At 39.6% G+C, this 26,201-nt stretch overlaps 1 protein-coding gene and 1 long non-coding RNA gene across 2 annotated transcripts in view; one reads left to right on the top strand and one right to left on the bottom strand.

Annotated features, from left to right (window-relative positions):
• Window positions 1–26,201, bottom strand: part of ZSWIM5 (zinc finger SWIM-type containing 5) — a 54,169-nt gene that overhangs the window by 21,321 nt on the left and 6,647 nt on the right. Inside the window, exons 3-10 of the mRNA XM_040231276.1 lie at window positions 25,150–25,300; window positions 17,606–17,785; window positions 11,888–12,064; window positions 9,251–9,397; window positions 8,611–8,748; window positions 6,968–7,228; window positions 6,618–6,753; window positions 5,668–5,825 (exon numbers count right to left, since the gene is read on the bottom strand). Of these exons, the coding sequence (XP_040087210.1) occupies window positions 5,668–5,825; window positions 6,618–6,753; window positions 6,968–7,228; window positions 8,611–8,748; window positions 9,251–9,397; window positions 11,888–12,064; window positions 17,606–17,785; window positions 25,150–25,300 (1,348 nt within the window). The remainder of the gene's footprint in view (window positions 1–5,667; window positions 5,826–6,617; window positions 6,754–6,967; window positions 7,229–8,610; window positions 8,749–9,250; window positions 9,398–11,887; window positions 12,065–17,605; window positions 17,786–25,149; window positions 25,301–26,201) is intronic.
• LOC120856258 lies at window positions 10,696–20,586 on the top strand. Its single transcript, XR_005719413.1, has 2 exons — window positions 10,696–12,414; window positions 17,241–20,586. It is a non-coding gene; the product is annotated as an uncharacterized LOC120856258 (long non-coding RNA).

Here is a 26,201-nt window from a genome sequence, read left to right as displayed (position 1 = left end):
ACTTTAAAAATTTCAACTTCTGACTGTTCATTGCTGGTATAATGAAATACTATTGATTTCTGTATATTAATCTTATATCCTGAAACATTATTAAACTTATTATTAGTTCTAAAAGTTTTTTGTAGGTTCCATAGGATTTTCTACATAGGCAATCATGTCATCAGAGTTTTGCTTCTTCCTTTCTGAGTATCGTTTAGTGCTGTTAAGTGTCTTATTGTACTGGCTAAAGTCAACAGTTTGATACTGAAACAGAAAAGGTAAAAGTAAACAGCTTTGCCTTGTTCTTCTTTAAAAAAATTTTTAACATTTAATTTTTTTTGCCCCACCAGGTGGCATGTGGGATCTTAGTTCCCCAACCAGGGATTGAATCTTTTGCAGTGGAAGCTCAGAGTCTTAAGCACTGTATAGCCAGGAAAGTCCCTGCCTTGTTCTTGATGTTAGGAAGAAAACATTCAATCTTTTACCATTAAGTATAAAAGCAGTTGTAAGAGAGATGCCCTTTATCATGTGGGAAAGTTCCCTTCTTTTCCTAGTTTGTTGAGAATTTTAATGTTTTTAGTAGTAATAAATGTTGGATTTTATTAGGTGCTTTTTCCCTATTACTGAGATGATCATTTGGGTATTCTTTTTTACTCTATTATTATGGTGAAATACAGTGATTGATTTTTGAATGTTTTAAACCAACTTTGCATTGTTGGAGGTAAACCCTACTTATTATGATGTATTATCATTTAAAAAATATATTATTTGGATTCAACCTCTTACAATTTTTAATAAGAGTTTTTGCACCTATGTGCTCATGAGAGTTTTATTCTGAGTTTTTGCTTTTGGCTGTGCAGTGTGGCATGTGGGATCTTAGTTACCTGACCAGGGATTGAACCTATATCCCCTGCAGTGGAAGCACAACGTCCTAACCACTGGACTACCAGGGAATTCCCTGAGTTTTCTTCTTTATAGTTTTTGTCTGTGTCAAGGAAATTAAAACAGAGGAAGTCTTGATCAGGCTTCAGAAGCAGCAGAGCAGGCCCCTGACCTTTCTTCTGACCAATCTGGACACTGCCCAGATTCTGTGCCTGCCTGCCAGCACAGCAAGTCAGGCAGCACTGTAGATAAGAAAGGCATTTGGTCCTGAAATTCTTGAGAGCCTGGAAGTCTGGCCAACTGTGCCCAAGTAAAAGTGAAAGTGTTAGTCACTTAGTCATGTCCGGCTCTTTGTGACTCCATGGACTATAGCTCGCCAGGTTTCTGTCCATGGAATTCTTCAGGCAAGAATACTGGAGCGGGCTGCCATTTCCTTCCCCAGGGGATTTCCCAACCCAGAGATCAAACCCAGGTCTCCTGCCTTACAGGCAGATGATTTATCATTTGAGCCACCAGGGAAGACCAAATCCCAAGACTCACAAGATAAAACAACAGCATTGTAAAAAGTTTAAAGTAAAACCAGAGTTGCATTTTTTGCACACAAACTGATATCAGTTTGCAGCCTGTGACTGTAAGTAGGAACCCCCCAAACTGCAATTTGAAGTCTCACCTGTGGAAGGGACACACTGCCCAGGACCTTTTCCAAACTGGGACTCCAGACTGCTGTTACCTGGCACTACCCAGCATGCTGTTCAGGATTGGATTTTGGTCAGCTCAATTTGGTGATGTATGTGGTGTTACTCTTCTCTATTGTTTCTACTTCTCTTTTCTGTTAATGATTGTATATTGAAATTAAGTAATCCTCTGTTAAATACTGAAATTCTTTATTTGTGTGTAACGAGGGGTTTCTTTTGTTAATGAATTCTTTGAACCTGAAACAAAGCTAAAGCTTTTGGCAAAATAGCCTGGTATTGGTATCTGGATAATGATGATTTCACAGACTGAGTTGGGCAGTATTTCCTCCTCTTCAATTTTATGCAAGAGTTTATATAGAATTGTTATGTTTTCCTTAAATGTTTGGTAGAATTTACCAATGAAAGATTTTTAACTACTAATTCAATTTCTCTGAACTTCACTTCTATTTATTCTTTTTACTGTGGTAAAATATACATAAATTTACCATTTTGAGCATTTAAGGGTACAATTCAGTGACATTAAATACATTCACATTGTTGTGCAAACATCACCACTATCCAATTCCAGAACTCTTTAATCATCTGAAACTCTATACTCATTATATAGTAACTTCTCCTTTCCCTACCCTCTCTAATCTACTTTCTGCTCTATGAGTTTTTCCTCTTGTCTACATGCTAGCTCTATAAATTTATGATGCAATATTGTGGCCACATTATTAAAATGATATCTGCCAGGGTTACCTACTCTATGGTAATTATACTTCTTCCTTTTATGATTGATAAATAGTAATACTTTGTAGAGAGATACTATGTACAGTAAGTACATAGTACAGTACTATGTACAGTAAGTCCCCCACACATGAACCTTCAAGTTTGAACTTTCAAACATATGAATGTGCATTCCGTAAACAATAAGTATGAGTGAAATTTCTCCTTGTCCTCTGTCTCCTATTGCTGATCATTCTTCAGCTCTACCATCTCCTATCTCCTCTCCTACCTCCAGTTAGTACTCTTCTTGCTGGTTCACTTGATGCCAGCCCCTGTATGCCAGCTGAACTGTATGTACTACTGTACTTTTTAAGGTATTGTAAGATTAAAAATGTTTAATTTTTTTTCTTAGGTACTATTGTATGAAAAGTATAAATCTATTACAGTACAGTACTGTAGAACTAGTTGTGTTAGTTGGGTACCTAGGCTAACTTTGTTGGACTTATGAACAAATTCGACTTATGACTGTGTTCTTGGAATGGAACACGTTCATATGTAGGGGACTTACTGTAAATATCCTGTCCCTCATCAAATGTTCAACCATTATTAGTATCTACTGCTATTTTTTCACTGTGGCTACTCTAGGTATCTCATATAAGTGGAATCATGCAATGTTTTGTCTTTTTGTGTCTGGTTTATTTCACTTAATGTTTTCAAGGCTCATCCATGTTGTAACATGTATTAGAATTTCATTCCTTTTTATGGCTAAATAATATTCCATTGTATATATTTACTACAGTTTTTTTATCCATTCATCTGCTGACAGATACTTATTTACAACTTTTGGCAATTGTGAATAATGCCACTATTAATATTGGTGTACAAATATCTGTTTAAGTCCATGTTTTCAATTCTTTTGGGTATATGTCTACCTAATTCTTATTTATTCTTGAGTCAGCTTTGGTAGTTTGTATCCATCAAGAAATCAGTCTATTCATTTATATTGTTGAATTTATTAGCATAAAGTTGTCTTTAGAATTTGTTGTGATGTCACTTTTCCCATTCTTAAAATTGCTACTTTGTCTTCTCCTTTTTTCTTGATCAGTCTGGACAAAGATTTCAATTTTATATATCTTTTCAAAGAAACAGCTTTTTGTTTCATTGATTTTCTTTTTTTCTATATTTTATTTGATTTCTGCTCTGATTTGTATTATTTTCTTTCTTTTACTTATTTTAGGTTTCGTTTGCTCTTCTTCTCTGGGTTCTTATGTTAGAATCTGGGATCGTCGATTTGAAACTTTTCTTTTCACACATAGGTATTAAGTGCTAAAAATTTCCTTCTAAGTAAAGCTTTAGCCCTAATCCACAAATTTTTAAATGTTGTACTTTTTCATTCAGTTTAAAATATTTTCTATTAATTTTTTTGTGTGTTTTTCTCCCTTTGTTCAGTGAGTTACATGGAAGTGTACAGTTTAATTTCTAAAACTTTAGTGGATTTTTATTATTGATTTCTAATTCAACTGTGGTTGTCTGGAAAAGATTTTTATTTCAGCTTTAAAAAATTTTGTTTATTTATTTATTTTAATTGGAGGCTAATTACTTTAAAATATTGTAGTGTTTTTTGCCATACACTGACATGAATCAGCCATGGGTGCACATGTGTCCCCCATCCTGAACTCTCCTCCCACTTCTCTCCTCATCTTATTTCAGCTTTTTTTTAAACATCATTTTATTTTATCAGCCATGCCACATAGCACGTGGGATCTTAGTTCTTCAACCAGGTACTGAACCCATGCTACCTGCAGTGGAAATGTGGAGTCCTAACCACTGGACTGCCAGGAAATTCCTTTTACCTTTTCTTTTGGAAAGATATTTTCACTGGTATAGAATTCTAGGTCAAAAAAAAATTTTAAGAGTAATTTAAAGATTTTTCTCCACTGTCTTCTGGCTTATACTGCTTCTAATGAGAAACCTACTCTCATACTTATCATTTGTCCTTAGTATATAGTGTGTATTTTTTTCCCTGCAGTTGCTTTTAAGTAAGATTTTTCTCTTTAATCACAGGTTTTAAGCAATTTGATTATTGATGTGCCTTGGTATAATTTTCTTCGTATTTCTTATGCTTGAGTTTCAGTAAGCATCTTGGATCTGTGTCATCCTTATCCTGCTTGGAATCTGATACTCCACGACAGGCCACTGCTGCCCCCACTTCCCATATGGATGTCTATTGTCAAATTTATTATTTTTTCCAATAAGATTTATGAAAAATGTTATCTCAGAGTAATTTAAATTTGTATTTCTCAAGTGAAGCCAGGCATTTTTAATTGTTTAAAACTCATTTGTACCTTCTTTTCTGTAAACTGCCTGATCATATTTGTTCAATTTTTTTTTACTGTTTTTTTAAAATCATTTTTATATTGATTTATCTGTATCTTTTACCTTTTCTACAATGAGCATACATTCTTTCTACTATAAGAAGACACAACATAACGTTATTTTAAATTAAAAAAAAGTGCTTTAAAAAACCCATGTAATTTCCTGGTATCGGAAAAATACTCACAGTCCATGGCAGCCAGTATTTTATTATAACTTCTCTGGGGCTTATTTTCACTTCTCTTTGTGATGAGATCTACATAGCTAACATGGAGGATGTGAGCTTAAAAACCTGAGTCACTCTGGACTATCTTATTTTTTGACCAGGGGCCCTAGAAAAATCATAAACTCTCATATCTGAGATTTGGAGCTCCATCACTTCACTGGATCTTCCAATGGTCCTGGGAAGCTGACAGGTCATTGACAATGATCCCCATTTTATAGATTTTTAAACCAGAGGCTTAGAAATGTAAAGTGACTTTATCATATGGAAGGTTAGATTTAGCAGTTACCTTGCTAAGTCGCTTCAGTCGTGTCCGACTCTGTGCGACCCCATAGACAGCAGCCCGTCAGGCTCCCCTGTCCCTGGGATTCTCCAGGCAAGAACTGTGGAGTGGGTTGCCTTTTCCTTCTCCAATGCATGAAAGTGAAAAGTGAAAGTGAAGTCGCTCAGTCATGTCCAACTCTTAGCGACCCCATGGACTGCAGCCTACCAGGCTCCTCCATCCATGGGATTTTCCAGGCAAGAGTACTGGAGTGGGGTGCCATTGTCTTCTCCAGAAGTTACCTTAAAGATGATCTATTCTCTATTCTCAAGAGTCCTACAATTAGTAACTATGGCAAAACTCTGACTTGGACTCAGGTGTTTATTGTAATAGGCAGTAATCAAAGTGAGGATCCCTACCACTCTAAGTGCTTAAGAAAAGTCAAATAGCTTCTCTTCTTCAGGAGACTCAGGCTAAGCCTTTGGTAGGTCATGACCAAGCAGGCATACTGGGGGTGCTGGAACCTTACATCTATCTATGCTCACCTTTGGCAGCAGTCAGCATGGTGGAGGCCAGTTCACACTGCTGTGATTCCAAGTGTCCAAGCGTGAACCAGCGAGGGTAACGGCTGGGCACCACAGATACCATATGGTGAGGGTGGGAAGTGTCGCCTGAAGAAGTTGAGTTTTCTAGAACAGGTAACCTAGAAGACCCAGGGAGAGTCATCAGCTACTACCCAGACCCTTGCCATTCTGAGCCACCTTAGAGAAGCTTGTTCTTTGCTGGGAAGGAAATGGGAAGGAAAGGGTTAATGAGGACCCTCAAAGGTTTTAAAACCTATGAGTACTGTACTTTATATGAGGTGAGTGCCTGGGCACTTGGAAGAACTCAAGCTGAACAGTTCTTACTGAAAACAGTTCAAAAGTCATAACACTATTTGTTAAAGTATAAGAAATATATGCCAAGTAATCCTCAGCAGTTCTTTCTGGTCAAGCTGAGGCGCTCTCTCAGCCTTATAGTCTAACTTAAATTCTTCTGTACTGTCTGCTGCATCCAAGAGGACTACCTGCCTGAACCAAGGATTCTATGCTTGTTTGGAGACAGGATGCCCATAGCTGATTGTTCTCAAGTCTTGATACAGAAAGACTTACTTCTACTTCCCTAGATGTATCTGGTGACCTATGCCTGGGAACCATTTCTCAGATATGGAAGGGCTCAAACCCTTTGTGAAGCTGCCAAACTGGCCCTTGAACAAAGAGGCTCAGGCCTTGGATATTCTGTATCTGTTAAAATCTCAGAGGCTTCTTCAACTCACTGAGAATGCAGCCAGGGAACAAGCTAGGAGTCCTAGATCATATGAAAATATCTGAACCATTTTAGGGCAGGCCAATGGCAGGTCCAATAGAACACAGAAAGAGGGAAAGAAAAGAAAGTGAGACAAACAAAGAGGCTTCTGCTTTGGTGGAGGCATTTGGGCTGGGAAAAGGGTACCCACCTCATGGCGCGTAAGGCTAACTTATAGGACAGGTCTGGATCATGCGGCAGCAGAGCTGAGAACAAGTACTTGGCAAAGGTGTGCATGGGAACACTCTCTCGGTGGATGACTTCTCCCAGGCCGCTGAAGGGGCCTCCTGCAGGAAGGAGATAAACCAGCCAGTTGTTTATCTGTGCGCTTTTATTTGCCTGCCTGACCTTGAGCTCCAGGGTCCCACAAGTGCTTGCTAGCCATGGGAACCTTCATTACACTTTAAAGTCAGAAATGTTGCTGTACCTGTGCTCTATTAGACAGGGGAATCTGGAGTCAAATGCCTAAGACTCTGTGCCAACAGTCCCTTCTCTACTTACCTTCTAGTAGTAAGATGCACTGTTTCTGCAGTGTTTGCACTAGCTCATCGTCCAGCTGCAGCTCCTGGAGTCGACTCAGCAGTTGCTCCTCATTACGGCACACCTTGTCCTGTGCATAGAGGCCTTCAGGCATCACCCTCTGTTGACCCATCCCCATCAGAGCAACTTCCATGGCCAATGACAGGTAGGACTCACTGCTGTCTGGGCAGCCTGCAGCCACAGGCACATGCTGGTATACAGGGGGTCTGCTTTCATTCATATCTGAGGACAATAGGGCACCAGATTTGTTAGGTCAGGTCCCATGGATTTTTGTGCCTCTCCCACCAACGCACACTTTGGGATACAGCTTGGTCAATAACACAAAGAAGCTAAATGAAAAACCAGAACAGTAATATACTGAAAATAAAAAATAAAAACATACTAAAAAATGTTATACAGGGTTCTAAAGATTAACTCCTTCCTAAAATATGAACTGGCTAGGCCAGCTGGAAAAAAATACAGTCATACTAGTCTTCTGTTAGAATGTTATGTAATACTACAATGATCTATTTTTGTGTCTGTCTCTTCATTAGAATGTAAAAACCTTCTAGGAAAGGGACTTTATCATTTTGCCTTAGGTATCTCCACTGTCTGGTATGTGTAAGGAGCTAAATGTCTGTGGTGAATAAATCCCAAGTACAACCCCAGGTTCTTAAGATGTAAGTATCATTGTGCAGATGGAAGAGACCAAGGATGATGATTCCTTTTTCAGGGGAAAAGAGGAAAGATACAGTAGCCCTGTCTTGCATTGAAGCCACCTCTTGTATCTCTACCCAGAGATATCTGAATCATCCAGTTAAACTATTACTTTTGTGATATTTGCAACTTTAATGTTATTGTTACTTTTTATGCTCTACCTTTGGGTTCTAAGTTTCAGGAGGAGAGCACAGATCTAAAAGCCAGAGTCTTAATTTCTTTCCTTCCTCCCATTATCCATTTCGTAAATGTTTAAGGGAGACTATTAAAAGAGAGTTATTGCCCTAACTGCTGTTTTCAGGAACTTGAAAGGCTAGTAGAGACACTTGTAAACAAATTTTATGGCAGTGTGCTAAATACTGTAATATATGCATGTTTACAATACAGTGATAGCATAAAGGAAAAAAGAATCAATTTTGTCTCAAGTCCCTGTTAATTTGAGACTCTACTAAATTACCTCCCTTTTATTTCTCTTTTGTAAAATTGGTACAAAACTACCACCAGGGAGACTGTTCAAGGGAAACATGAGAGTATTATGTAATTGCAAGGGATACACACACTGCTGATGCAAGTTCTTTTACATTTTCAGACTGTTTTGAGGACCTGGCCTCTGACTTCTCAAATCCCTCTGGTCCTTTTTGTTCCCTTTGGATTACTCTTCAGACATTCACAAGGTAGGAAAGTGACAGGAGCAAAGGAAAGCTGAAGTTGGCAAGGTAAAATGGGTGAACAGGACAGAGCCAGTCCACAGAGTGGGGAAGGGAGATAAGAAAGGAGCAATCCCAAGGAAACCACTCAGGGGAGGTCCAGTTTAGATAAGAGAACAAGAGGGGTAAAACAGACTCTGTCATGGAAAAGAAGAGGGCTCTGAAGGGCAGTCTGGGCTTCCCTCAGGCTGACCCCTGTACCTGACACTTCCAGATAGCCATCATCATTCAGGCGGCAGGCCTCAGTCAGGGTGAGAAACAGGCAGCCAATTGGATCCAGAGGGTGGCCCACCCAGCCTTCTAGGTTTGTGATGGTTGTGGTTCCCCTCTGCAACAGTTCTGGAAATAAGCAGGTCAAAGGTTTTGAGAGGGATATAGACACATTGCCCTCTGTCCCTGCTTGGTCTCTTCATCAGTCTCCTCATCAGTCTCCTTCAGGCGGTGGCCCTGAGACTCAAAGTGAAGCTTGCCTTGGGTTGAGGAGACTGGTCACCAGCTCATCAGCCACTATGAGGCCATGTGGGATGCATTTGGGCTGCCTGCCAATAGCACACGTATGTAGACACAGCTTTACAGTTTAAAAAGGGTCTTCTCATACCAGATCTCAGTGGATCCAACTGTCCTATGCGAGAGGCAGGCCAGCATTATTATTCCCATTTTACAGATAAGAAAACTGAGATTTATAGAGGTAAAGAGAGGGATTCCACACAGAAAGGAGAATGACCTGGAATCCCCTAACCCCTGCCACACCAGAAAACTGAATGAAAATTAAGTTCTGGGCCTTGTAGTCCCTGAGAACCCCATCGGCCTAAGCAGTTGAGATGGCTCCTGATCACTATACCTTTCTTCTGATGCTTGTAGATTTCCAGCTGCCGCTGCTGCTGCAACCTGAGAGTATTGATAATGGCCACTGTGAGTCTGAGGGCCTCTTTTGGGTAACCATGGGAACGCAGGGCATCAACCCGAGCACAGGCTGTAGGCACATGCTCTATCAGATGAGAAGAAGATATTTTGATTGAGTTAAATTTTCAAATCAGGAAAATTTGTGTTTGACAAAGGGAGACCGTATTCAGTTCAGGTCCTCAAATTTGATCTGACATCTATTGTGTACCAGAAATTGTATTTTATCTTTTAGGGATATAAAGTTGAATAAGTCACAGGTACTACCTCCAAGGAGATACACTGCAGCCTCAGGATAGTGGTTTGGTGTAGAAGGGGGCAAAGAACTAGGATAATAAACTGTTACACCTCTTTCTGAACACGAACCTCAGGAACCTAGTGCAGCAATACACTCCTTTTATAGAGGGAAGGCCTCACTTGCTTATTAGTCCTGTTTCCTGAGAACCTATTATGTGCCAGGTAGCAGGCTGGGCAAAGCAACTACAAAAATGTATAAGAAATGGTCACTGTCCTCAAAGAGCTCATAAATAATACATAAAAAGATCATTATAAAACAGTTAAAAAGAAATGACAAGACAGAAATATACACAGAAAGAAAATATTTGAGCTATATGCTTTGTAGGGCAAGTAATATTTTAAATAGGTAGATCCCTGGCAAAGAGAACATATAAATAAAGGCATGTAAGTAAAAGCATAAAAAGTATTCTGGATAACATCTTCAGAGTATGGTAAATAGTTTTGTGTAGAGTTAGGTTATGTGGCTAGAGATAGCCTGGAAAGGTGGAGTCTGGAATGTTAAGAGCTTTGAATGCCATTCTAAGAAGTTTGGATTTACCTTAGGCATAATGGATGACTACCAAACACTTATAAATGGGGAAGGGACATACATATACACAAAGCATATAGCTTTGCCCTACAAAGCATATAGCTCAAATATTTTCTTTCTGTGTATATTTCTGTCTTGTCATTTCTTTTTAACTGTTTTATAATGATCTTTTTATGTATTATTTATGAGCTCTTTGAGGACAGTGACTGTTTCTTATACATTTTTGTAGTTGCTTTGCCCAGCCTGCTACATGGCACATAATAGGTTCTCAGAAAACAGGATTAATAAACATAAAAATTATAGGAATAATTATAGAAAATACAGATAAAATAGAAAATAAAATCAGAGATAACTGTTATTTCTAATTTCATATTTTTATGAAAAATATGTTATCTCTAGACTTTCCTAATTAATTTTAATAAAAATGAGGTATTATAATTATTGTTTTATAATTAGGTTTTTCTACTTAATAATTCATTGTAAATATTTTTTCATACCATTAAATATACTTCCATAATATTAAAAATGATTACATATCATTCCACTAAATATGTGTACTATCCATTGGCTCAATCAGTCCCCTATTGCTGGACATTATTGTTTTTAATTTTTCTCATCTATATGTTATATGTTCATGCTCTAATAAACCTCATAACTTTATGCACATTCTTAGTTTATAGCTCAGGATAAATTCCTAGATATAGAATTCCTGGATCAAGGGCTATGAATTTATTTTAAAGGCTTTTGATAAGTGTTGCTGAACTGCAGTAAGTATTTACATTCCTACCAGTAATATATGAGATTACTATATCCAATGTAGCCTCTCCTACACCAAAACCAGTTTTCTTTATTTTAAAAAATTCCTATTTGACAACTGAAACATGGTAATTCAGTGTTGTTTTAATTTGGATCTTTGTTTATAATGGGGTGTGTATTTTTCACACACTTGTTAGATTTATGTTTTAAAAGTATTAGATTAGAGAAGAGGAAAAATAATCAGTGGGAATTTCAGGTAGTGACCTACAGTGAGTTTGGCCAAAAACTTTCAAGAGAGAGACAGGCACACATCCAGATTCAGCAGGCTCTTGTGAAAGACAAAGATATGGGATGAGGGACAGAGGTAGGGAATTAGGAGATGATAATAAAAATGTATGCTATTGTTTTAAGACTCAGAGAATGAATATTATTTTATAAGTGTGTAGTGTAGAATATGCATTCTGTAACAAAGTCAAGAATAGACTCACAGAAGGCCAGAGGAGAGTTTAAACTCATGATGGAACAGCTTTATTCTATGATGATAAAGGAAGGAATGAGGAAAGGAAGACAGCTTGGTGACAAATGCAGACAGTCTGAGCTACTAGTACAGAGCGATTTAAGTTTCAAAGTTCATGCCTTTTTAGCAAAACATGTAATTTCAGAGTAGATTCTAATGTTGCTCAGTAACTGCTAAGAGTCTATGAACTGATGTCTAATGGTTTTGTTAGTACTCCTTTAGATTTATTAGCTCCTTTCCCCTCCCCAAACTCAGGAAACAATAGAAATACCTCTTTTTGAGATTACTGTACTTCAGCTGAGAACATATACAAGTGGCTCAGGCTATACCCTGAGGCCCTAGTCAAGGCCCCAAAAGATCTGGATGAAGACTGTCCAAAGGGTAGTTGTGTTGCTGGTACCTATGGAGATGGCTCACTCAGGCCTGACATGAGGTGAGACTGGGCTCTGAAATTCTTAGAGTAGGATAAGTACACTTACCAAGCCACAGTGGTTGGCCTTGGGAATTGAAGAGTAGCCTCTCACTTTCCCGCTGGCAGGCAGGAGCTGTATATACATCACTGCTGATGATTCGCTGTAAGTGGCTGTCCTGCCAATGCAACTCACGGCCCTCGATGGCTCTAGTGAACACTGTCCGTCTTGGTCTGGATAAAGAATCTGGGGAAGGGAAAAAAAATGCAGCAGTTCAGTGATGGGTAATCTGAAGATCTAACTCCTGTGTCTTCTTCAGGATGGAAGGATAGGCAGAACAATAGTGTATAGTTAGTGAGAGCAGCAACTCTGCCATTTGTCTGGGTATTCATTGTCTTACTTCTTTTATTGGGTAGCTTTTAGTGTGTCCCTGTCCTCTATGGGAAGAACCTTTCTACACAGATCTATGACTGAAGACCAATTTCTCCTAAGACCCAGAGCTACATGAGAGAGAGGAGGGATAGTGATGCTCAGCTGCTCAATTATAAGGATTCCAACTGCTTCTACAGAAGCCAAAGGAAAAGATAAGCAGTGACGTAATATCCTTGGTAAACCCATAACCGGTTTCTTTTACAGTATGACCCATATCAGACTAAGTACGTCTGTCACATTGATATAAAAGCTGAAAAAGAGCTGCAGTCCTGTGTATTCCGGTATCTTTAATTTTTAAAATAATTTTATTTCTTTATGCATTTTCTTTTGGCTGTGCTGCATCTTCATTGCTGTGTGGGCTTTTCTCTAGTTGTGGCAAGCAGGCTTCTCATTGTGGTGGCTTCTCTTCCTGTGGAGCACAGGCTCTAGGCACTTGCATTTCAGTAGTCACAGCACAGGGGCTCAGTAGGTGTGGCTCCTGGGCTCTAGAGAATAGGCTCAGTAGTTGTGGCACACGGGCTTAGTTGCTTTGCGGCGTGTGGGATCTTCCTGGATCAGGGATCAAACCTGTCCCCTGCATTGGCAGGTGGATTCCTCACCACTGAGCCACCAGGGTAGTCCTCTGGTATCTTTATCACGCTAGTATCTGCAGGCTTACAACCTGTTCTCCAGTAAGAAACCCTGAGGCTGACAAAAGATTAATTGAATTGTTTTCTCAATGGAGTCCTACCAAAACATCTCTCTTCAGGAAAAGAGCTGAAGGGAAACAGCAGACAAAGTAAGCTCAATTCTTTAGGGTGGTGTGTAGGAGCTGACTCATTAGAAAAGACCTTGATGCTGGGAAAGAGTGAAGGCAGGAGGAGAAGGGGACAACAGAGGACAAGATGGTCAGATGGCATCGACTCAATGCCAACTCAATGGACATGAGTTGGAGCAAGCTCCAGATGGTAAAGAAGAGGGAAGCCTGGCGTGCTGCAGTTCATGGGGTCACAAAGAGTTGGACACGACTGAGCGACTGAACAACGACAAAATACTAGAGTGGGTTGCCATTTCCTTCTCCAGGGTATCTTCCTGACCCAGGGATCGAACCTGAGTCTCCTGCATTGCAGGCAGATTCTTTACCATGAGCCACATGGGGTTTAATAAGGTAACATCTGAATAGAGACCTGAAGGAACCAAAGAGCAAGCCTTAGATGTAACTAAGGAAGCGCATTCTAGGCAAAAGGAACAGCAAGTGCTAAGCTAAGGTGGGAACATATTTGAAGTTTTTGAGGGCAGGGCAGAGGCCAGTGTACATAGAATGGAATGAGCAAGCCAGAAACTCACAGGAGATGAGGTCAGAGAGATACTAGGGAACCAGAATGGGCAGAGCCTTCTAGGCCACGAGGAAAGACGAGAAGCCACTCGAGGGCTTTGAGTTGTTGAAGGTGTATGATCTGATTTGACAACTGGCAGCAGCATAGAGAACAGACTTTAAGGTAGAAGCAGTTAGGAGGTCACTGTAATAATTTGTGAAAGATAATAGTAATATGTTCAGAGTAATATGCAGTAGAGACGATGAGAGTAAATGAACTTTGGCTATGTTCTGAAGGCAAAGGTGATAGGATTTGCCCATGGATTAGATCTGGGGAATCTGGGTGAGAAAGAGAAGAATCAAGAATGACTCCAAGGTTTTTAAGGTAGGCTTGCCATATGCGGAGATAGGGAAGTCTACACAAGAGGAACAGGTTTGGGTGGAGCTTAAGAGGTAAGAAATCCTACTGATATGTCTATTAATATCTAAGAGGCAATATCGAAAAGGTAGTTAAACATGTAAGTCTGGAGTTGACAGGAAAAGTTTGGGCAGGAGATATAAATTTGAATGTTGTTAGTATATAGATGATTATTAAAACAATGCAATTATCAGGGGAGTAAATACAGAAAGAGAAGTGGTTTGATGACTGAGCCCTGGGTACTCTAGAATTTTAGGTTGGGAAGTGGTGGGGAGACAGTAAAGGAGACTAAGGAGGGACCAAGGAAGAGGAGAACCAAGAGAACAGTGTCATGGAATAAGATGAAAAAGGTGTTTGAAAGAGAGAGTAACCAGCAGTAACAAATACTGTTGATAGATCAAGTAAATTCTGACTTGAAAACTAGATTTAGGAATGGTTAGCATTAGTGACCCAGAGAAGGCAATGGCACCCCACTCCAGTACTCTCGCCTGGAAAATCCCATGGATGGAGGAGCCTGGTAGGCTACAGTCCATGGGGTCGCTAGGAGTCGGACACGACTGAGCGACTTCACTTTCACTTTTCACTTTCATGCACTGGAGAAGGAAATGGCAACCCACTCCAGTGTTCTTGCCTGGAGAATTCCAGGGAGAGGGGAGCCTGGTGGGCTGCCGTCTCTGGGGTTGCACAGAGTCGGACACGACTGAAGTGACTTAGCAGCAACAGTGTTAGTGACTAGTACAAGAGCTGTTTCAGTACTGGAGGGATGACTGCCTGACTAGAGTGAATTCAAGGGAGAATAAGAGCAGAAGAAGCAGCGAAGATAAATATATAACATTCTTTTGAGCATTTTTCTTAATTCTACCACTTATTTCTACTCTCTCAGAGAAATAGGGTGGTGGACAGGAGAGGCATGTAGGGTCAGCAAGTATGTTTTTTTGTTTTGTTTTGTTTCAGGTGAACGATAAAACAATGTGCTGGTATACTCCTAGGAATAATCCACAAAAATCTGTGATGCAGGAGAGAGGAGATAATTCCTGGGATGATTCCTAGGTAAAAGAGAAGGAACAGGTTCTTAAGAACAAATGGAGGGCTTGGACTTAGACAGAAGCACAAAGAAAAATAGGGGAACACGCAGACAAAGTAGATGGGCATAGACAGAGGCAGATGTGATGATAGAGTTTTGGACATTCTCTTCTGATTGCTTCTGTATTCTCAGTGAACAGGAAGCAAGGCTCTAGGCTGAAGGTGAGGAAGGGGAGAAAGTATAGAAAATTTTAAGGAAAGGCAGTGTGAAACAGTAATTTAGAAGAGTGAAAGGAAGCATGGACTAGAGAAATGTAGCTGATGTTTGGACAGTACAATGGGCCCACTTGAGATTACTGGTCATGAACTTGAATAAGACCAGTTATCATGCTCGGGTTTCTCGCCAATACGTTCACTGTGTGAGTGTGAGCACTGAGTAATTAGAGAGTCAGACCAAATTACTAAGGTTAAGGTTTTGCTATGTGAATATAACTAAGGGAAAGAGGGAGTTGAGTATGTTTGCAGGGTAGTGATTATGATGATGTACCAAGGAATCTAATCTGGATAAGGAGGAAAATGAGGCTACCACAAGAATGAAAAAGTGACAGGATCAAAATTCCTAGTGGGTCCAGGAATTACTGGAATATGCATAACAGAGAAAATAATCTAGTAAGGCTGGTGGTGGTAATTAGAGCTGCTTGAAATTATGACTGTAAAGAAGGAGCAGTTATTGGTAATGAAGGTTCAGGGTATGACCTTGGGGTTGCATGGCTAAGTTATGTAGAAGATAGACTATTGGTACTTCCCTGGTGGTACAGTGGTTAGGAAACCACATGCCAATGCAGGGGACATGAGTTTGATCCCTGGCTGGGGAAGACCCCACATGCCTGAGAGCAGCTAAGCCTGTGCACTACAACTACTGAAGCCCAAGAACCCAAGAGTGCACGCTCTACAACAAGAGAAGCCATCACAGAGTGAAGCCTGTGCACTGCAACTAAAGAGCAGCCTCCACTCATCGCAGCTAGAGAAAGCCCGCACACGGCAATGAAGAGAAGGCACAGCCAAAAGTTAACACACATACACAAAGACTTGAATACTGGAAGTGTCATCTATGTGGCTAAGAATTACAACAGAAGTAGGGACAGAGAGTAGTGTTAGTGAGCTAACTGCCAAAAATCTTCAAGGAACGAGGGGTATTAACCCAGAGATAAAAATGACCAAAACCAGGAGGGTAGCAGACAGCATGTTTTAACAACATCAACTTTAAAACGGGGGGGTATTTTAGGAAGGAGGATAGGATAATGATGTAGAAATGGCAATGAAGAGTAAGCAGGATGCCTACTGCTCCATCAGTCCCAAAGGTAAACATACATGAGTGATAAATCAGTCACGGCCTGAGAAAACTTAACAGGAAACAATACCCTCAAATAAGAACCAGTAACAAGTGTTTTGGAATGAGAAGCCACCACAATGAAAGCCTGCAGAGCATAACTAAAGAGTAGCCTCTGCTCGCTGCAACTAGATAATGCCTATGTGCAGCAATGAAGACCCAGCACTGGAAAAAAAAAAAGGAACAGTAACAGTAACAACAAATAACCAAAATAATATACAAGAAAGAAACTGCCAGACTGGAGGCATGTGTTTATATGCAGCATTGGATTCTCTCTATGCCAATCCAAAGCCAATACTAAAAGCATGAATTCCTATGTTGTGGAAGTTAGATGAGCTACCCAGGAAAGGGGAGCTTCATGTGGCGAAGTTGTAGCCTTTTCATCTCTCATTACCTTGGTTGCCTTAAATACACTGATAATCAATTATGGAACAGTAGATGAAGACCAAGCAAAAACAATAATTTAAGTGATTTCCTCCTTGAGGTTAAAAATATCAGTAGATTTATCACTTACAATAAAAGGGAAGACATGTAAAATCAATGTTTGATAAAATCTACCAGTAAAAGATCCCCATGGGCTAAAGAGCAATCAATTGCTAGCAGCACATGGCCTGAGTTATATGAACTAAAACTGATGTGAATGCTGATGCCCAGTAATATCTGGTCAGTGGGCTCAAAAGGCAGAGGGTACAGTATTACTGTACTGGATTTGTCTTAAAATGGGGCAAGAGTAAGCAGTATCTTGGAAGCATGGCCCCTGCCTCTTCCTCCCAGATACTGGCTATATAAAAATTTGAGGGAAACATAGAAAAGTAAGAAAAGCAGCTGTCAGGACATTTTTTTAAGTTTTTTTTTCTTCCTGCAGGTATTCCATCTTTCCCTTGAGGTAAGTCTTCTGAGATAAAACCAGCCCCAATGGATGCCAAGATCCATGAGTCATGAAGAACTTGAAGGGTAAAGAGGATTCATGCAGAGGGTTCTAGGAATTTATGCTGTGCAATGTAAGGACACACCCAGAGTAGAAAAGGACAGCATCCCCAATGTCAAAGATAAAAAAACTTGCCCTTATTTAAGGTTTGGCATTTCAAGATAAACAAAGGACAGGCTTTTCTTATTTAGGATGACAATTCTGACAGTCCAAAAGTTGTCCAGCCACCTTCGTTCTAGGGCTTTAACCTCTGACCTTTTGGAGTTCCAGGCACCAAGACCCTAGAATGACATCTGGCTCACCTGAACTGTGACTGGCATTCTGGGGAAGTGCATTGGTGATGTTGGGCAGCTCATGCCCATAGTTCCCATCCTCCAGGGGACAGACATCCAGGTCATTCCATTTCTGCAGTTGCTGCAGCCAACAGGATTTTTCTTCCAATTTGCAATGTGGATTTAAAATGATGCACACCCATAAGGCCCCTGGAAAAGAAAGCAACCACATCCTTGACATGTCTCCTTTGATGTATGTCTCAGCCTTAATTTTTCAGTTTACCCTTTTCTTCTATTTTCAGTTGGTAGGAAAAGTTTCCAAAACATCAGTTCTCAATATAAAAAACCAAATCTGCTAAAGTTTTCAGAAATGCTAATTTTTCCTTCCCAAAGGTTTCTTAAAGCAGAGTAGCTATCTTGATATCTGGGTATGTGCCTGTGTTTGATGAACAAGATAGATTTGGACTGAATTCTGAGCTCAAATCTGCAGTCCAACAATTTATTGAGAGCTTTCTTGTTCAAGAGTTTGTATTGGAGAATAAGACACTGTTACTACCCTTGAGGAGCTCTGCAGTGGGGGAAGACAGAAAAATAAACACAGTGTCATTTGAATATGAATATGATAAGCGTTAAGATAAAGATATGTTCAGGGTACAATAATAGCACAGAGCAAAGACATTTACTGTAAGAAGGAAGGTGCTCAGAAAAGGATTCAATTTTTGGTTAGTTGATCTTGGGCTTTCTGAGCTTCAAATTCCTCAACTGTAAAACAGATCATAATGTAGAGAGCCTGGCATATTACTTGGCATGTAGTGGAATTATATTTCCTTTTTCCAGGGAAAATAATTTATTTGGACTTGGATTTTGATACTGTTGATCAGCTCTGATGCCTTAAAACTATCACATTCTTGGATCTTCTCTGTCACTATAGCAGCATATCACATATTCCACATAACCAGTAAGTACTGTTACTTTGATCACATCACCCTTCTTTTCAAGCAAACCTGCTTCCTCTTTTCAAAGTTGGTTACATGGCTGAGCCAGAAATATTCTCAATCTCAAGTTAACAATAAAACCTGGCTGCAGAGTGTCTTAAGTTAAACATTCTTTGGGATGGAGCTACATCTGTGGATGGAGGTATATTCAGACACTATTTCAAGACCCCTTAAAGTCAAATAAGAATGTTTTAAAAGACCATTTAAACCTCAATTTCAGTTACTAACTAGAAGATAAAAATTCATTTCTATAGGTTCAAATAAGTTTTTCAAATCTACAATGAAAAAGAAACTATACTATATAATACTGTAGTATTTTGTATAATGATGGCTCTTAAGAGGATTAGTTAGGAGTCAAATTGAGTGACTCCTAACTTATAATAATTGTAACCCAGGTGGCTCAGTGGTAAAGAATCCACCTCCCAATGCAGGAGAAAAAGGAGAGGCAGGTTTGATCCCTGAGTTGGGAAGATCCCTTGGAGAAGGAAATGACAACCCACTCCAGTCTTCTCACATGGAAAATCATGGACAGAGGAGCCTAGTGGGCTACAATCCATAGCCTCACAAAGAGTTAGACACTACTGAGTGACTGAGCACACACATACACAAATAATAATAATTATAATAAAGACAGTAAATACTATTATAGCCATATATAAAGTGTTATGAGAATAGGTATGATGGAACAATTAACTCTGTACATGGGGTCAGGAAAGGTTACATTTGAGTTTGTCCTTGAAGAATAAACATGAGTTAATTCTAGTTAAAAATAGCTAACTAAACATGTATGTTTATCACCACTCCCTCTTAATACTTTATTAAAACAAAAGTGGAGAGATAAAAACAGGCATAAATATTCAAGGTAGTTCAGTACCTGCTCATTCCCTCTCCTGGAAGAAAACCAGAGCTTTACTCACTGGAAAGACTGATTCACAGAAGTTCTGGACTGGGAATACTACACAAAGCTGAGGGTAGATTTTCCTCACTAAAAACTGAGGGATTAAGAAAAATATACATATGGAACAAATGAACACCCCCACCCCACCATGCAGTCCTCTTTCCTTGCTTGGCTGTGAGAAGACTGTGGTGGTCTTATAATTGAGACACTGTGTTCACGTCCTAGTGTTTTGTGGAAGGCAGAACTTCTGAGTAATAAGATTAGCTGAGGAAATACCTAAGCAAAGTGCTGAAGGAGCAGCCTGGTTCCTCTTGAGTGCTTAGAGTAAAATGCAAGAAGAAAGAAATTATTTAAAGACAGAACTGTTCATCAAAAAGGAAGTAAAACTTAAAGATGTGGAACATTCTCAGCCTATGCACATTGAAAAGAATGAGAAAAGCTGTTTGGGAAAGAACCCTAAGGGTGTGACCTTAATAGAGGTAAATCCTCATCTTTCATTGTAGGAAGAAAAAGAGAACATCTATAATTTTAAAAATTAAGAAAGAATGGTCATTTAGAAATGTGGAGGAATATTAGAAAAAGCAGCTAAAAGAATTAAAAATTGCTCTTTCTAAGAAGTAGAAACTGACAGTGTAAAGGAATATGGCAGAGGAATACTGCTTTTTATTATAAAGTTTGTAGAACCATTTGAAATTTTAACCTGTGTACATGTATTACTTCATTTTAAAAGAAGATAAATAGGAGTTGTTTAAGCACAGAAATGGCAAGAGAGTATGTACCAAAACAGAGGGAAGGACATAAGGGAAAGCAAAAATGCTGAGATGTCATTGTAGTCTCTTTGAATATTTGTAGTCTATTGGATGTTTTTTCCTTTTGGTAGAAAATTTTTGTAATCTAGGATGTCAGCTTTTAATACTATTGGGACTGTGAGTTCCTATCAATAAAAGTTCACCTTTCTGAACACCAGGTGGCAAGAAATCCTTAATAGACAGAAGGTAAAAGATTTTGAACAGCGTGGCAACAGTCATTTGTGAAAGATGCACAAATATTCAGATCATAAAAGTTACTTTCTCAACTTTTAGAATTTAAGAATCCTAAAGGCCTGTATAAACCTCATGGAAAAAATTGTTTTCTTCACATAGTAGTACTTCTCCTATGGTGTCTGTGTTACACTGTTTGCTGGTTTTTGTAAAATTAATGTAGGGATAGGGTATGGTCAATTTTATTGGAAACTGCTAAGAGGTCAAGTAAAGTAACAACAGAGAAGAGCAATATGGCAGACACTGGTGGTTTTAATCAAAGCTACTTATCAGTAGAGTGACAGCAATGAGCAATGGAAGACTGCAGTGGGCTCAAGAGAGCATATGGAGGTAAGCAAATGGAAAGAGGGATGAGGTTTTCAAGAAGTGTTGTTCTGAAGGAAAAAAGAGAAATGGGGTAGTGATTAGAGGAGGGGAAAATCAAACGCACTTTATGAGACTGAAAATATTAGACCATATTTGTTTTCTGATGGAATTGATCCAGTATTGAGGGAGAAATTAATGATACCAGAGAAAAGAGTGATTGCAGGAGCAAAATTCTTGAGAAAAGGAAATGGCATAGGAACAGGAGCTAATATGTAAAGACTGGTCTTTTATGGGAGCAGAGATACTTTATAGGTTTTAAAAGAAAATTTTTAAAAATGTGCACCCGTGGCTGATTCATGTCGATGTATGGCAAAACCCACCACAGTATTATAAAGTAATTATTATCCAATTAAAATAAATAAATTTTTTTAAAAAAAGCATATATGTACAGACGTGGGGAGATGAGAAAACCATGCCTGACTGCTTCTGTTATCTCCCGTTCAGAAACTGAAGGTACTGAGGCCACTCCTCCCATTCCTACTATCCCTGCTGAGACCATCCCCAGAGGAGCAGGCCTTCTGACCAGTGAGGAACCCTCAGAGTAGTCGGGGCAGGGGGGGCATGAATGCACATGCTCTAGTGTCTAACCCAATAACGCAGTGTTTTACAAAATGTGGTCTCTGGAAGAACATCATCAGCATCCTCTGGGATTTGTTGGAAATGCAAAGTATCAGGTCCTACTCCAACTGACAAGATCAGAAACTCAGGTCAGGGCCCAGCAATCTATTTTAACAAGTATCCCAGGTGATTCTGGGAAGATCATAGATAGCAGTCTGTGCAGAATGCTGAGAGTTTCTTGGAAGGTTGCTACAGCAATTTCTTAGATATGAAAATGTCACAACCAGGAGCTTTTCATAATGAATCTAAGTAACTAACAAAAGCTTTAGAAGCACTGGGGTCATGCTCCACTTACTTCCTGTCACCTAAGGCCCAAAGGCCAAGTCCAAATCCACAACACAATCCTGCAATTGTCACAGAAATTATTGCTAAGAGATTCAGACCTCAGATAAACCTGATGCTCTGAAGGCTAATTTCAAATTCTTAAAAAACATGCACTTTTGGGGAAAACAGTACATGCAAGATGAAATTGAGGGAGATGTTGCACTAGGATGCTTGATTTGGAGTTGGACAGGTTGGGGCTCCAGTGTTAGAGCCACCACCTGCTAGTGTGTGACTCTGAACAAAAAACTTTCTGACCTCCATTTTTCTCACCTGAACATATGGAGATGCTGATGTCTTATCCTTGAAGGGTCCATGCCTACAATCCCTTCTGAGGGAAGCTGTTTCCAAGTTGCCATGCAGTGTGTTACATGACCCTGGTCACGACTGGTTAGACCAGTAACTTTAAATTAATATTTCAACATTCCTGTACTTTGGAAAATGTGATTGTGTCAGAGAGACAGTTTTCTATACTTCTTTATTTCATTCTGTATCCAGAAGTAACCAGAGGTGTCTCTGTTTCTTTGCAATAAACACACAATTACTTCATAGGTTTGTTATGAGAATTAAACATGCATACAATCTTTAACACAGAGACTGGCACATAATGTTCAATAATGTAGCTGTTCATTATTAATGAAAACTCCAAAGCTATAGTGCCTCAGGTGATATGAAGCCCCAGCACTCAAACCAAAACCCCACACTTACCAGCCCCAAAGTAACCATGTAAAGTCTGAATCATTAAGCCTTATTCCTCAAAGCTTTTAGCTCTAAGACTATAATGTATTAATATATGCTTTGGGGAATTCACTGAAATCCTAAGCTGTAGTGGTTTTATGGTGCTATTCTGTATGAGAGGAAAGTCTGTCATTGCTTTCCGGGGTGGAGAAAGTATGGAGAAGCTATATTAGAAATTTCAGAATATGCCATAGACAACTTTTCTAGTATAATGCCAAAGTAGGGCTGTGACTGGATTCTAAGTTCAGAGTATGAAGGATTCTGCAAACAGGGAGGGGAGCTGAGTATCACCACTGCAAAATTGTCATTGAAATGGGAATGATGAAGATAAATAATGACTAAAGAAGATGGTCTTAATGATAAGAATCTTGAACAAAGAGACCATTCAGGGGGCCACAGGTCTAATTTAATCTAAAAGTCCCAAGGTCCTCAACCAGACCAGTTATGACAAGAAATAAAAGTGTGAATGGACACAAAATTACATTTTAAAGGTCAAGGAATCAAATTATATTGGTGACTGGATATAGGGAATGAAACAAAAATGCATGCTTGACAATAAGTTTTGTCAAATAAGAAATGGAGGTGCCAATACCAGGTTCAGGGGAATCTTTCTTCATAGAAGGCCTGATTTCATTTTTGGATTTCTCAAGTTTGAGGTGATTAGGAGATTTTTTCAGTAGAAATGGTCATAGGGCAGCAGCTAACATGAGACTGGAAATGAGATAATCGAAAGAGGATGAGGAAGAGATCACCACAGAGGTAACTCTGAGGTCATGATACTAAAAAAAAAAATAGAGTTCTCAAAGGACTGGAAAAGGTCAGTTTTCATTCCAATCCCAAAGGAAGGCAATGCCAAAGAATGTTCAAACTAACACACATTTGCACTCATCTCACACGCTAGTAAAGTAATGCTCATAATCCAAGCCAGGCTTCAACAGTACATGAACCATGAACTTCCAGATGTTCAAGCTGGATTTAGAAAAGGCAGAGGAACCAGAGATAAAATTGCAAACATCTGCTGGATCATAGAAAAAGCGAGAGAGTTTCAGAAAAAAATCTACTTCTGCTTTACTGACTATGCGAAAGCCTTTGACTGTGTGGATCACAACAAACTGTGGAAAATGCTAAAAGAGATGGGAATACCAGACCACCTGACCTGCTTCTTGAAAAATCTATATGCAGGTCAAGAAGCAATAGTGAGACATGGAACAACAGACCAGTTCCAAATTGGGAAAGGAGTATGTCAAGGCTGTATATTGTCACCCTGCTTATTTAACTTATATGCAGAGTACATCATGAGAAATGCTGGGCTGGATGAAGCATAAGCTGGAATCAAGATTGCCGAAGAAATATCAATAACCTCAGATATGCAGATGACACCACCCTTATGGCAGAAAGTGAAGAGGAAGCCTCTTGATGAAAGTGAAAGAGGAGAGTGAAAAAGTTGGCTTAAAGCTCAACATTCAGAAAACGAAGATCATGGCATCCGGTCACATCACTTCATTGCAAATAGATGGGGAAACAATGGAAACAGTGAGAGACTTTATTTTTTTGGTTCCAAAATCACTGCAGATGGTTGACTGCAGCCATGAAATTAAAAGACACTTGCTCCTTGGAAGAAAGGCTATGATCAACCTAGACAACATATTAAGAAGCAGAGACATTACTTTGCCAACAAAGGTCCATCTAGTCTAGTCAAGCTATGGCTTTTCCAGTAGTCATGTATGGACGTGAGAGTTGGACTGTAAAGAAAGCTGAGTGCTAAAGAATTGATGCTTCTGAAGTGTGGTATTGGAGAAGACTCTTAATGGTTCCTTGGATGGCAAGGAGATCCAACCAGTCTATCCTAAAGGAAATCAGTCCTGAATATTCATTGGAAGGACTGAAATTGAAACTGCAGCTGAAACTCCAATACTTTGGCCACTTGATGTGAAGAACTGACTCACTAGAAAAGACCCAGATGCTGGGAAAGATTGAAGGAGGGAGGAGAAGGGGCCGACAGAGGATGAGATGGTTGGATGTCATCACTGACTTGATGGACATGAGTTTGAGCAAGCTCTGGGAGTTGGTGATGGACAGGGAGGACTGGTGTACTGCAGTCCATGGGGTTGCAGAGGGTCGGACATGACTGAGCGACTGACCTGAACTGAACAAAGGAGACTAGAGAAAGAAAAATAGAAGTCCAGGGCTCAAGGCTTAGAAATGGCCTTATGGCTAAGAGGTTTGCTGGAAATGATAAAGAAAAGCAGACCCAGGGAATGTGAGAAAAGTGAGAATAGCAAGTATTTGGAGAGCCAAGCTAATGCCATGAGACAGAAGCCAAGGCAAAAGGTTTTCTCTCACTAAAGGCTTCTGTATGGTAATATCTGGAATAGAACGCTGGTGTCAGTAGCAAAACATAAGGCTGTGGAAGAAACACAAGTGAGTTCAAATGACTCTGGGTGGCCTCTGTAGAGCCTAAATCTTCCACCATTGGGGCTAAAGTTCACTTAGCAAGATCTATGTAATGACTAATGACAAGTATTCACTAACACTATTGCTGGGGACAAGCTCACAGGATAGATAGACATAGCCCTTCTCTGAGATATGGGGACTTACCTAGCTCATCCCAGAGCTGCCTGCACTTATCTGTCATGCTTGTTCCTTGTTGCCTCCACAGTGTGAGTCGTGGGTCGGCCATAAACTGTTCAGTTATTAGTGTCAGCATCCTGGCTCCATTGGAGTCTCTCATCCGCAGCATCTCTCGAACCTGACACGTAAGGAGGGGCAGGTGGTTGGTGACTGTACATCACAACAAAGTAGGAGGAGAAGGAAGGGGGGGGCGGAGAAGATGGAGTGTGTAAGCACAGCACATCCAAGGAGCCCAAAAGAAGGCCTCTTCTTCGGTAAGCAAGCTCTCTGCGTGTATCAAGAGAGCCTGCTGTGCACAGTGAGATACCACTTCATACTCACAAGGATGGCTAGAATAAAAAGCTAGATAATAAGTGTTGGCCAGGATATAGAGAAATCAGAACTCTCATACACTGTTTAGTGAGACTGTAGAATGATGCAGCCACTTTGGAAATCACTCTAGAAATTCCTCAAACATAGAGCTACCATATGGCCTACTAATTCCATTCCTAGAGAGAAATGAAAATATATATGTCCACACAGAAACACTGTACAAGAATGTTTATAGGAACATTATTTATAACAGCTTAGAGGTGGAAACAATCCAAATGCCCATCAACAGACGAACAGATAAATGAAATGTGTGGTATCCATACAATGGAATATCATTTGGCCATAAAAAGGAATGAAGTACTGACACATGCTACAACATGGATGTCTGTTTTTAAATATTTTGAAATACTATGCCAGGAGAGAAAAGCCAGTCACAAAAGACTACATACTATAGGATTCCATTCCTAGGAAAGTCCAGAATAGGGAAATCTATAAAGACAGAAAGCACATTAGTGGTTGCCTAGGGCTCGGGGAAGAGGGGCATGGGGAACAGGGGAATGATAGGTAAAGGGAATAGGGTTTATTTTTAAGATAATGAAAATGTTCTAAAGTTGATTGCAGTGATAGCTGTACATATGTGTCAATATACTAAAAATCACTGAATTGTACAATTTTTTAAATGGGTGAATTTTATGATATGTGAATTA

Source organism: Oryx dammah, unplaced genomic scaffold, assembly GCF_014754425.2.
Source record: "Oryx dammah isolate SB20612 unplaced genomic scaffold, SCBI_Odam_1.1 HiC_scaffold_28, whole genome shotgun sequence".
Taxonomy (NCBI): domain Eukaryota; kingdom Metazoa; phylum Chordata; class Mammalia; order Artiodactyla; family Bovidae; genus Oryx; species Oryx dammah.
This window is presented reverse-complemented; position numbering and strand designations above follow the sequence as displayed.